Source organism: Myotis brandtii, unplaced genomic scaffold (genome assembly GCF_000412655.1).
Source record: "Myotis brandtii unplaced genomic scaffold, ASM41265v1 scaffold461, whole genome shotgun sequence".
Lineage (NCBI taxonomy): Eukaryota > Metazoa > Chordata > Mammalia > Chiroptera > Vespertilionidae > Myotis > Myotis brandtii.
The window spans coordinates 709,074-721,238 of NW_005367626.1; the positions used below are offsets into that span (position 1 = coordinate 709,074).

The following is a 12,165-nucleotide window of genomic DNA, read 5'->3' on the forward strand; positions in this document are numbered from 1 at the left end:
CCCCACCTGTTTGTCTTACACGCCTGCCCCTGAAGTCCGTGTTCACCCTGGGGCCAGGGCAGCCCTCCTACTTTGCCTCAGCTCTTTAGGGCATTGGCAGGCCTCAGTCATTCCTTTAACAGATCTTTTCAGTGTCTGTTTGATGTGAAGAGCTGGGCTGGGCCACTTGAAGATTTAAATGACTCAGTCTATTATATAACATCTAATTAAAAACATTCTCAGTGCCCGTTATGTACAAGGGTCTCTTTTGGACAACAAAGTTGTACAAAACATTGGTTCTACCCTCAAGAATTTTATAATCCAGTGGGTGGAATAATTAATCCCAGCTGGTTATTGTTGACTGTTTCAATTTTTTATCAGGTAGTTACACAACAAAACTTACTGGATTTAATTCTCTTGGCCACTGGACATTAATTTTTCCCTGATCAAAACTTAGGCTCTTCTCTGTGTGCCTCAGAGCTTTGGCCACTTTGAGACCACATGATAATTCATATGAGCAAACGAAGCAAACAGCAAACAAAGACAGAATGTTCTTGTTGCTGCTGTTCCTTCTCTGCAGGAGGTGCTAGGAAAGTAGTTCTGTGACTCGGGAGTGATGATGTTCTTCACAGGTCAGACTAGAGTGGAACTGACAGCTGTGTAACGCCCCCCTCGCCCCGCCTCCCGCCCCCAGGCCTTCAGCAGCTTCTTCCAGAGGGCAGTGGAGAAGGCCGCGCCCCACGAGAGTCTCGCGCAGCGCGTGGCCAGCCTGATGGACAGCATCACCTTCTCCGTGTTCCAGTACACCACCCGCGGGCTCTTCGAGTGCGATAAGCTGACTTACCTTGCCCAGCTCACCTTTCAGGTAAGAGTGAACTGAGGAAGTTTCCAGAAAACAAGTCATTTTCTAGTGCCCAATCAGCAAATGTAGAAACAAGACAAAACAAAAAACTTTCTTCCTTTAGCATCGTTTCCCATAGCATGTGAGGACTCTGAGCTCCAAGCAGAGGGGTCAGACCGGAAGGTCCCATTGGGGGGCCTGCGTGCTGCTGCATCATTGTCCACTCATCAGTCGCTGTTCTTTTCCTCGCTGGTCCTGCGTGACCTGAGGTCCTGCTCCCCAGAGTCCTCAGCAGCCACTCCCCATCAACCCAAACCGGTGCCAGAGAGGAAGCGGGTGCCACAGCAATGACTAGACACTTCTTGAGATGCACCAAGAACTGTCTAGAGCAGTGGTTCTCAACCTTCCTAATGCCGCGACCCTTTAATACAGTTCCTCATGTTGTGGTGACCCCCAATTTCATTGTTACAAATTGAACATAATTAAAGCATAGTGATTAATCACAAAAACAATATGGAATTATATATGTGTTTTCCGATGGTCTTAGGCGACCCCTGTGAAAGGGTCGTTCGACCCCCAAAGGGGTCGCAACCCACAGGTTGAGGACCGCTGGTCTAGAGTATTCCTCAGTAATTATTTACTTGTAGGGTTTAAGTTTAATGTCCCACCATTCCCCTGGAATAAGAAATTACAAATGTCTTTCTATAGTTATAGCAGCCTTGACCTTAAAAGTGTCCTTTAGAACCATGGCTTTCTAGGGTCTGGGAGCACTAGGGACCACCGGTGTTAATAAGAAACCTTTGTCTTTTATTACTTCTCAACATGAAAACAAACAAACAAACATGAAAACGTATTTCCTTGTACTCATTTAGCATTGGGAATTTTTTCCGCATATGAATTAAGAGTTCCAATCCGATGATCTTGAGGCCTCTTCCAGTTCTAAAAGCCAGATCTTCGAGGGTCACTTCTGTGCTGACTGTGCGTTTCAAGGACTGAACTCATGGGGGAGCTCGTGTGGCTTGTCCCTCACCCTCGGCGCTCCCCACTCCACAGTGAGGACAGCCTGGCCATCACAAAAGCAACTCAGAGCCCAGCATAGACTGACTTCCCTCCCACCAATTATTCCCCACCTTCCACTCTTCTCTCCTCGTCAATATTTCAGCCTCACTTTGCAAGGGCCTGTCTGCCTCATCTATTATTGCTAGCCTATCGCCTTAGAGACTTCTTCTCAAATTGACTCAACTATTTCTTTTCTTAGTGAACATTTCCATCTGTAACTCCTCAGCAGAGAACACTCCTTGAAGAGGGGAGAACAACTTCCCAAGCAGCTCTCAGCATGACTCTCAGCTCAGACGAGGGGAACGCCCTGCACACCTCCCCAATTCCCTCCAAGCTCTGCACTCTCAGTGCCTCCTCCCTGAAAGCCTTCCCTCCCTGTCTGAGTATCACTATCTCTCAGCTTCTCCAAGACCCAGTTCAAAACACTTACAGAAAGTTTCCTCACATCAATCCCCCCAGCCCTGCTCCCTGGCCACGCCCCTCCTCGGGAAACCCTGTAGCATTGTTGATTCATATATACACTTCTATTTTGCATATACTCATATGTTACTTTGACACACTCCTCAAATCACATCATTTGGGTGTATCCTCTTCTCAATAGATGGCAGGAATGCATCCCATGGCACGTATGACTGATACATAAAACTCTTGCTTTCCAAGTTTATAGTCATTCGCCGGGTACATTTAAGTCCTGCTGATTTTAGGGAGAGAGCAGATGTACACAGGAGTGATTTGCACAGACATACACCTTCTTCCATGCCACCTGCTTCTAACAATCAAAACTGATGGGCAAGCGCTAGTGCTAGAAGTAGCAGCAGTTACACGGAGGGACGACCCTGAGGCCCTCCGGACCCTGTGCCCATCACCAGCTAAGACATGCGGTGTCATCGTCCTCATGCAGATCCTCCTCCTGAACCAGGCGGTCGGGGCGGCGGAGCTGGACTTCCTGCTGCGATCCCCCGTGCAGGCCGGCGTCACCAGCCCCGTGGAGTTCCTCTCCCATCAGGCCTGGGGAGGCATCAAGGTCAGTACCAGCCCCGGAAAAAGGCACGTTCTCATCTCCCGGAGTTTGTCTCGGACCCTTGTCCCCAGGGCTCTCTTTTGGGGTTCATCGGGGAGCTGTTTGAACATAGCCCCCCATGGCAGAGCTCCCCCTTCCTGGCTGCTGGATGGCTTTGCAGAGAGCGAGCTCAGCCAGTGCCTGCTGCTGTGAGGGCTCAGCCTCCCCATGTGAGGGAACAGGAAGATCCTGGGAGCTTCTCTGACTCAGCTGAGCTCCCTTCCCCTGTCAGCGCGTCCGGCTGGGTGTGGGCTCCTCTGTGAGGCCCTAGGGCTGGTGTGGGGGTGCTGAGAGGCTGGGACAGCACCTCCATGAAGCGGACAGATGCCAGGCTCTGTTCAGGTGCCCTAACCTAACCCTAACCCTAACCCTAACCAACTCCGCCTCAAGGCAGGGGATGCAGCCAGCATGGGGTCACCAGGGACTAAGAGTAACTCACAATTACTGAGCACCATAGAAATGCATCACCTTATCTTAGTCTCATGGTCACCTGGGCCATAGGGATTATTTGTTCCCTTTTAGCATCTGAGGAAAGTGAGGTCCCACATTTTATAAGTAGTAAATCTAGGACTCGGATTCCAGCCTGTCTGATGGCAAAGCCCAGTTTCTTTCCATGTTATTCAGCTTGACTCGGTTGGGATTCTATGAACATTGAGAAGAGCACAAACTGTAAGTTCCTTTCAGTGGGAGCCAAGGCGTGATGCCGAGCAGAAAGGTGGGCTGAGTGAACATCCTCGCTCTACCAGGGCAGCTGCCCAGTCCCACCTGAGTGAGTGCCCACGGTGGGCACTGGTGCTGTGTGAGGACTGGCATCTGCACAAAACACACCCCATATACCCTCTTCCACGTTTGTTGCATTTTATACATTTCACTAGAGACCTGGTGCATGAAATTCGTGGGGGGGGGGGGGGTCCCTTAGCCCGGCCTGCACCCTCTCCAATCTGGGACCCCTCAGGGGATGTCCGACTATGGGGTGGGGCCTAAACCAGCAATTGGACCTCCCTCTCACAATCTGGGACCACTGACTCCTAACCGCTTGCCTACCTGCCTACCTGCCTGCCTGATTCCCCCTAACTGCCTCTACTTGCCTTCCTGATTGCCCCCTAACTGCTCCCCGACTGGCCTGGTCACCCCTTAACTGCCCCTTTGCTGGCCTGGCTGCCTCCTAACTGCCCCCCTCCTGGCCTGGTTGCCCCCTAACTACCCTCATGCTGGCCTGGTCACCCCCTAACTATCCTGAAGGAAGTCGGACATTCAGAAGATGTCCAGTTGACCTGATCTAATTAGCATATTACCTTTTTATTAGTATAGCTAGCACAAAGTCTGAAATAATATGATTAGCTCTCTTTCTCTGTGTATATTTTACTAAATATTTGAGCTAATGTAGATTCACATGCAGTTATAAGAAATGTAGAGATATTCCTTATACCCAGTTCCCCCTATGGTGACATCTTGCATTCCTGTAGCACAGTATCACACCCAGGAAGTGGACATTGATACAGTCCACCAGTGTTAGGTTCACCAGTTTGTCATGCACTCATTATGTGTGAGCATGTGTGTGTCTGTGAAGATTCATGTAACCACCACAGCCAAGACAGAGGAAATGTCATCACTGCAGGGATCCCTCATGTCGCCCTTCATAATCACAACAACCTCCTCCCTCCCCCAGCTCCTAATGCATGGCAACCACTAATCTGTTCTCCATTTGTATAAGGCTGTCATCTCAAGAATGTTATAGAAATGGAAATATACACTATGTAATCTTTTCAGACTAGCTTGTTCCCTCAGCATCGCTCCCTTGAGATCCATCCCAGTCTGATTTATTTTATAACTAAGCCCCACATTTAGTCATTTATATGCCTGCTGTCCACTTCAAACGATTCATCTTCGGAAATCCAAGGCTAATTCCACCCATGCCTCCGTTGCCCAAAATATTTCTCTAACTCCTTTTTCAGAATCTGTTGCTATTTCTTAAATTATTTTGTTTAGGGCTGTATCTAAATCAAAGGTCATCAAACATTTTCTGGATGGGGCTACATAGTAAATATTTCTACTTTGAGGGTCAGACTCTGTCACAACTATTCAACTCTGCCAAAGTCACACACAGGACATAAGCAAGAGAAAATGGCTGAGTTTCTTTTTTTTGTTTCAATCCTCACCTGAGGAAGTGCTTTATTGATTTGAAAGAGAGAGAAAGGGAGAGAGAAACATCGATTGGTTGCCCCCAAATGCGCCAGAGTAGAGATCGAACCCGCAGCCTTTTGTGGTATGAACCAGGGTATGGATAGCTGAGTTTGAATAAAACTTTATTTATAAATACAGGTGGTGAGCCAGATTGGCCCTGCAAGCTGCATTTTGCTGATCTCTGACCTAAATAATAAAGGTGTGATTTGGTTTTTACCTACTAACTTTATTTGTCATTCTGGACCCAATCTGGCAAATGAGATGGGGAATAATGTATTGGGCAAGAACCAAGGGGACACTCCATTCACAACAGCAATAAAATCACGAAGTTACAAAATGCCTTAGAATAATTACAATAAATGCAGACCACATGTGTGGAAACCATCCACTCTTCTAGGCTACATAAGATATGAATGCATAGACACTCTAGAGTACCACTGTCCAAAAGAAATATAATGTATGTCACATATGTAATTTAAAATTTTCTAGTAGCCATAGAGTAAAAATGTAATAACAAATTTTCCTGGCCAGTGTGGCTCAGTTGGTTAGAGTGCCCCATGCACAGAAGGGTCACGGGTTCTATTCCCAGTCAGGGCACATACCCGGGTTGCGGGTTTGATCTGAGCATGTACAGGAAGCAACTGATCAATGTTTCTCTCTCATCAATGTTTCTCTCTCTCTCTCTTTCTCACACACATTCTCTCTCTCTTTCTCTCTCCCTTCTGCTCTTCCTAGAATCAATGAAAAACATATCCTCAGATGAGGATTTTAAAAAAGTAAAATAAAAAATGTGATATGAAATTAATTTTAATAATATATTTTCTTTAAACCAATAAGGCAAAATATCATTTTAATATGTAATTACTATAAATATTATTAATGAACTATTTAAAAATTTTGTACTGAATCTGAATTCTAGTTTGTATTTTTTGCCCTTATAGCACTTCTCAATCAGATGCTAAATTTTCATCAGAAATATTTTATTTGAATTTATATTTCAGAAAATTTTAGAGATAAAACAGTTGATCCATATACACAAGTTTTTTCAAACATTCTTAAAAGTTTTCCAATTACTAAAGCAGGTTCCAATTTCTATATTTGATGTTAAAATAATAGCATTTGATGTTAAAATCAAAGATTTTGTTTCTTCAGTCACACTGGACACATTTTATTTGCTCTGCACTCACATTTGGCCAGTGGCTACCTTGTTGGTCAGTGCTGCCCCAGAGCTTGAGAATAATGGCATAGCCTGATGCCCTATGGAAAATACATTATGGAAAGCAGTTCTGAATGAGAGTATCTGCAGAACGGGAGCAGTGATGGGGATGAACTAGCTAACAAAGGCCGGAGTCAGACATTCCAGATTCAAGTTTGAGTGTGTGCGGCCTCTGACATGTTCCTTATTCCTCTGAGACTTTCTTTCCTTATCTTCAAAACGGCCATTAAAATACCTACCTCACAGGGTTATGTCAGACATACAGATATTCAGTAAATAGAAGCTGGTTCTGGTTCTGGTTCTGGTTATAGTTATGGTTCTGGTTATGGTTATGGTTATGGTTATGGTTATGGTTATGGTTATAGTTATGGTTATCATATTTGTTTCTGAGAATTGCCATAACGAAGTACCACAGGCTAGGTGGCTTAAAACGGCAGAAATGTATTATCTCACAGTTCTGGAGGCTAGAAGTCTGAGTCAAGTTTCAGCAAGCCATGATTCCTCCTAAAGGCCGCAAGGGGAGGATCCTTCCTCCCTCTTCCAGCTTCTGATAGCCCCAGCGTTCCTTGGTTTTGTTGCAAGATCACTTCAGTCTCTGCCCCCATCCTTGCTGTCTCTGCATGGCCATCCTCCCTCTGTGTGTCTCCATCTTTTCTCTTAAAAAAGCATGTCATATTAGACTATGGCCCATCCTACTGACTCATCCCAACCGGATTACACCTGCAAAGACCCTATTTTAAAATAAGCTCAAGTTTACACATCCGGGAGGTTCGTTTTTCAACCCATCTTTTTGGTGGACACGACTCACCCCATCACAGTTATGATTGTTAATTACCCATCTCTAAGGTGTGTACATGCTGTGGTTGGTGTGGGTTGTACCTTATAGCACTTGTCCATGGAAGGAAAAACTTTGAGCAGTTGTGCGGTGCCAAATTGGGCCAAATTCAGTTGCCTTTCACTCTATTACCCACAAAGCCCTCAGGCAGCAGAAGTTACAGAGAATAAATGGCTCAAAAGCATTATTGACAACTCTAAAGCTACTGTGCAATTTAGTTCGTTCCTCTTCTCACAAAATGGATTGTTTGGTTTGCTTTTCTTCGCTCTGCATTTTTTGTTTTGTTTTGTGGGCTAAGCTCATCTGGCTGCTCAAAAGCTTTGCAGATGAGTGAGGCTTTATCTCTCCTGCCTCTGAGTTCTGTTAGGGGAGCAGCGAGTCAGCCCCACACTCGAGCACAGTGCGGGATGTGAGCCGGTGAAAATACAACACGGTGTGCAGTGCCCATCACTGAGGCCTTTGATAAATGCTCTTTTTAAGTGTTCAGTTGGATTTTAGCCTAAAGACACAGACTACAGTATAATTGAATAGGACACGATGAAACAAAATTCTTTAAACATGCCGTCTGACGAGGAAGATGGATTGCCTTGTTTCCGCAGCAGCGCTAATAGGCAGGTAATGAATGAAATCTTTGTGATAACATATTGCTTCTATTAGGACCCTTTGTTAGAATATTTGAAGTTTAATCAAATGCGGAACTTGAAGGTACTGGGACTGTTCTGCTCTTCATTAGAAAAGCTCATCTGTGATGCACGCCTGTGTTAGCCTTGGAAAGGCCCCTCACCACCGCTCTGGATGCCAGTTTAGCACCGTTGTATTTTGCTGCACAGTCCAAGGTAATTAGGTTAATTAGTCATTTCCATTTAACTTATTAGAAATGCTGTTCCCTCATTTGGGAGATTGAATGTTGCAATTGTGTTCAATCCAGAGCTTCAAGGAAGCGTGTTTCAGCCCCAGTCCTGGCAGCTGGGAGCCCCGATGGCAGTGTAATTTGCTCAGTATTGTAGTGACCGCCAGAGGGGTAACGGGGCTGCAGAGGGTTAATGATGATGCAAGCTGGGCAGAGGCGCTGGAGTGCTGCCAGAAGGAGATGAACACGACTTCCCGGCACACAGAGAAATGATTACAGCGGCCGCAGCTTTCCTCGGCCTGTTAAGAGCCTTCCTGCTGGCCGCCCAGATGTCAAACTTGATTAATTGAGCACTTCCTAAGTTCCAGACAGCTGCTAGGCCGGAGGCATACACAGATGACTAAGAAAGTTCTTGCCCACAGGGAACTCACAGTCTTGCGGGAGGAACAGCAAATAAACCCGAAATCACAATTCAATAACTACAGAAGCCCCAAGAAAGCACAGGAAGGGCTGTAGAGTTTTCATAGCACTTGTATCTACATTACCGTGTGAGCTATGCGAACAATTACTTGGCCTCATTTTCCAAATGAGAAAATCTAAGCCCACAAGGGTCAGAAGAGGCTCAGGAGAGCTGTCCCTGGGACCAGAACTCGCACTTCCCGGCCCCTCCTCCACCATCTGCGCACAGCTCCACTCCACTCCCTACATGAGTGAAGGAGTGCTCCCTGCTCTGAGCGGCCAGGGTGAAGTTGAGAAGCCACAGAGCCCGTGTGGGAGGCACAGAAAGACAGGACAGGTGCTCCGCCACTCGGGAGAAGAGCCTGGGCACGCCCGGGTCCAGCCCCATGTCCTCCTCCAGCGTGGCTTTCCCCTGGTCACCGTAAGACTCTCCTACTGCAGTGACATTCCTCCCTGTCGTGCCCACACTCCTCCCCTCCACATGCTGGCTCCTGTTGATCCTTCCCCATAAAATACCCTTTTCTTCTCCCGACCTCTATTTCTGCCCAACAGAATTTTACAAACTTCCTAAGGCCTCCTTCATCTCCTCTTTCTCTTGAGCTTAGGATTGTAAGCTTTTTTGGAAGGCAAGTGTATTTTTATGTTCAGCTTTGTATTCCCAAGTGCCTGGCAAGTACTAGTAGTAGGCATTCAATAAATATCAAATGAATGAATGAATTCAAATGACAAGAATGTGTAGGTTCCTTAAAACTCGTGGCACTGTGGTAGGTGCTTTGGACAAAGTCTAGTTTCTAATATCATTGGAGAGACCAAACACACAAGCAGAGCTGAGTAATAGTGGAAAGGCTGCAGGCAACTCTGTGTCTGAGTGAGTGATGTGTATGTGGACACTCTGAGGAAACAGGGTCAACACCCCCCAAAAGTTGGTTCCAATGTCGACAGACGATGCCACACACATACCTAAGAAGGTATGGAAAAGCTTATTATTCGCATAAGACCTTCTGGGGAGAGCAGGGAGCAGTCTGTGAATGGTTTGAGAGAGCCAGGAAAGGAGACTACCGTGGGGTCTTATGGAAGTTATGGGGTGAAGCCAGGGTGAGAGTTCCTGAGCATGGGCAGGGCTCGCGTCGTACAACTTCCCTCCACACCAGAGAGGGAGTGCCGAGGCTTCCTTATCCGCTTGCCCAGATGTGGAACAGCAGAGGAGAGAGAGGCATGAGGCTTAACGCTATCAGCAGTCACATATCTAAAAATTGAGTCAATCTCTTTACTAAACATAACAACTCTGTGCAAAGGACAAATATCACATGATCTCACACATATGTGGAATCTAATGAACAAAAACTGTTGAACAAAATAGATCCAGAGACATAGAAGCATGGAACAGACTGTTGAATCTCAGAGGGAAGGTGGAGGTGGGTGGGTGGGTGGAAGAGATCAACCAAAGAACTTGTATGAACATATGCATAACCCATGGACACAGACAATAGGATGGTGAGGGCCTGGGGTGGGGAGTGGGGGCGGGCTAGAAGAGGTCAATGGGGGGAAGAAGGGGACATATGTAATCCTTTCAACAATAAATATTTTATTTTTAAAAAAGAGAAAATAAATAAAATAAATATATTTTTAAAACAAAGATATCAACTCTGTGCTCCACAAAAAAAAAAAAAGGATGGGAGGGCTATGTGTTCTAGGTTAGAGAGAACATGTATGAGGGAGGTTGCTGACTTGCAACTGGACTTTGACAATTTGTAGAACCAGCACAAGAAAGGAGTAGAATTTGGTGGAGAGAACAGGACCTGGCGTGGCTTTGTGACCAAGGAATTCAGTTGGGAATGAGGCTGGCACGTTTCAAGTTGGGGACAGTCGTGCTCAGACAGAGTGGGGGGGGCAGTCGGCTCCCTGGTGAACTGGATGGATTGGAGGGAAGCGCCAAATGAAGAGATCTGATTAACAAGTTATGCATCTGGGCACAATCCTTATGGAAGCTGGCAATTCATGGAAGTTTTAGAGTTGGCATCAATACAAAGTCATCCTTAGCAAGGAGTTGCTGGCAGAGTGAATATGGGAATGAAAGGGAGGAGTCAGACACTTAACATGTCCAGGCTCCTTGACCAGAAAAATATGGTCTCCCTCTTGTCCCTTTTCCATGCAATACCCTGCAGGCAGGTGCTGCTCAGTCTCTGCTCTGATAATATCCCAAACACTCTCTCTGCTAAACCTTGCACATTATTGGGGCAGTTTGCTAAAGGCGAGCTGATCAAAATCCTTCCTCTTTCTTGAGTTTACCTGGAAGGAGATTCCAGGCTCCAGGAGAGAGTATAAATGAGACAGAATTATATCTGTAATACCATCTCGCTGCTTAACCCACAACTCAATGCAAGTCTCCACTGTGAGAACCTGCATTTCAGAGCACGATTCTCTGAACTTCCCTAGGCTCTTTCCGCCATGGAGGAATTCTGTAATCTGGACCGGGACATTGAGGGATCCGCCAAGAGCTGGAAGAAGTTCGTGGAATCGGAATGTCCTGAGAAGGAGAAGTTCCCGCAGGAGTGGAAGAGCAAGACGGCCCTGCAGCGCCTCTGCATGATGAGGGCCATGCGTCCGGACCGGATGACCTATGCCATGCGGTAGGGAAGGGGCCAGGGGGAGGCCCAGGACAGGCACAATCTCAGTGTGGCCAAACTAGCAGGGCTGAGCACAAAAGCCATGTGTGTATAGTAATAGAAGTCTTCATACCAACATTCAAAATCCCACGAGGCCTGCATTTGCCAGGTCTTTTCCTAATGTCTAGGTGGACAGTACCGAGAAGGATGCTGGTCACATCTACGGTGGCAGGAGATGGGTCCAGAGCACAGATGGAAGGGCCATCCTTAGCAGAACATCCCTCCCATCAGAAAGAGGGAGAGAGATGGATGTGGCTGTTGTTATGCCGGTAGAAGGATGGTTGAAAATTGAGAAGGCTTTTCTCTGATGACTTCTGTTTTCTCTGAGGAGGAGGAAGCAAGATCCTCAATTGAGTTTATGGGAAAGGGGAGGTGGCAGGGTTGGAGATTGGAGGAGAGGGCAGAATGTTTGAAAAAGGGTCTGTGAAAAAATGAGAGAAGGACAACAAGGGAAACTCGACCAATTTCAAGTAGCATTGAGGGCCCAGCTAGTTAAGACCCTGCATCCGTAGCAGCACCAGTCCTCACCATTAGATGATTCTGCATCCAACAGCCCAGGTGTAGGTTCAGAATTACGTTGATCCAGAGCACCGGTCATTCCAAGTTGGTGTGTGGGAATGAGTTAGGTTGAGGAAGTGCGGTTTGGGCAAGAGAGTGATTAGAAGTTACAGGCAATGCAATCTTATAGAGACAGAAAGCAGATTAGTTAGTACTTGCCTGGAGCTGGATGGTGGGAATAGCAGTTATTTAATAAGGCAAAAAACCTTATTGGCAGAATAAAATTGTTCTAAAACTGGTTTATGGTGAAGGTTGTACAATTTAGTGACTTTACTAAAAATTATTGAATAGTACACTTAAAATGGGTAAATTTTATGGTATGTCAATTATACCTCGAGAAAGTTGTTTTAAAAGAAATGAGTTACAGACCATGGACTCTACACTGGATAGGAAAGCAGTAAAGAGAATAAGGGAATGATTTTAAAAAAAAAAAAAAAAAAAAAAAAACAAAAAAGAAA

The 12,165-nt window shown here is 46.1% G+C and overlaps 1 protein-coding gene across 1 annotated transcript in view; it reads left to right on the forward strand.

The window, feature by feature from the left end:
* Nucleotides 1-12,165, forward strand: part of DNAH9 (dynein, axonemal, heavy chain 9) — a 362,890-nt gene that overhangs the window by 301,377 nt on the left and 49,348 nt on the right. Inside the window, exons 57-59 of the mRNA XM_005875413.2 lie at nucleotides 674-844; nucleotides 2,781-2,903; nucleotides 10,920-11,113. Of these exons, the coding sequence (XP_005875475.1) occupies nucleotides 674-844; nucleotides 2,781-2,903; nucleotides 10,920-11,113 (488 nt within the window). The remainder of the gene's footprint in view (nucleotides 1-673; nucleotides 845-2,780; nucleotides 2,904-10,919; nucleotides 11,114-12,165) is intronic.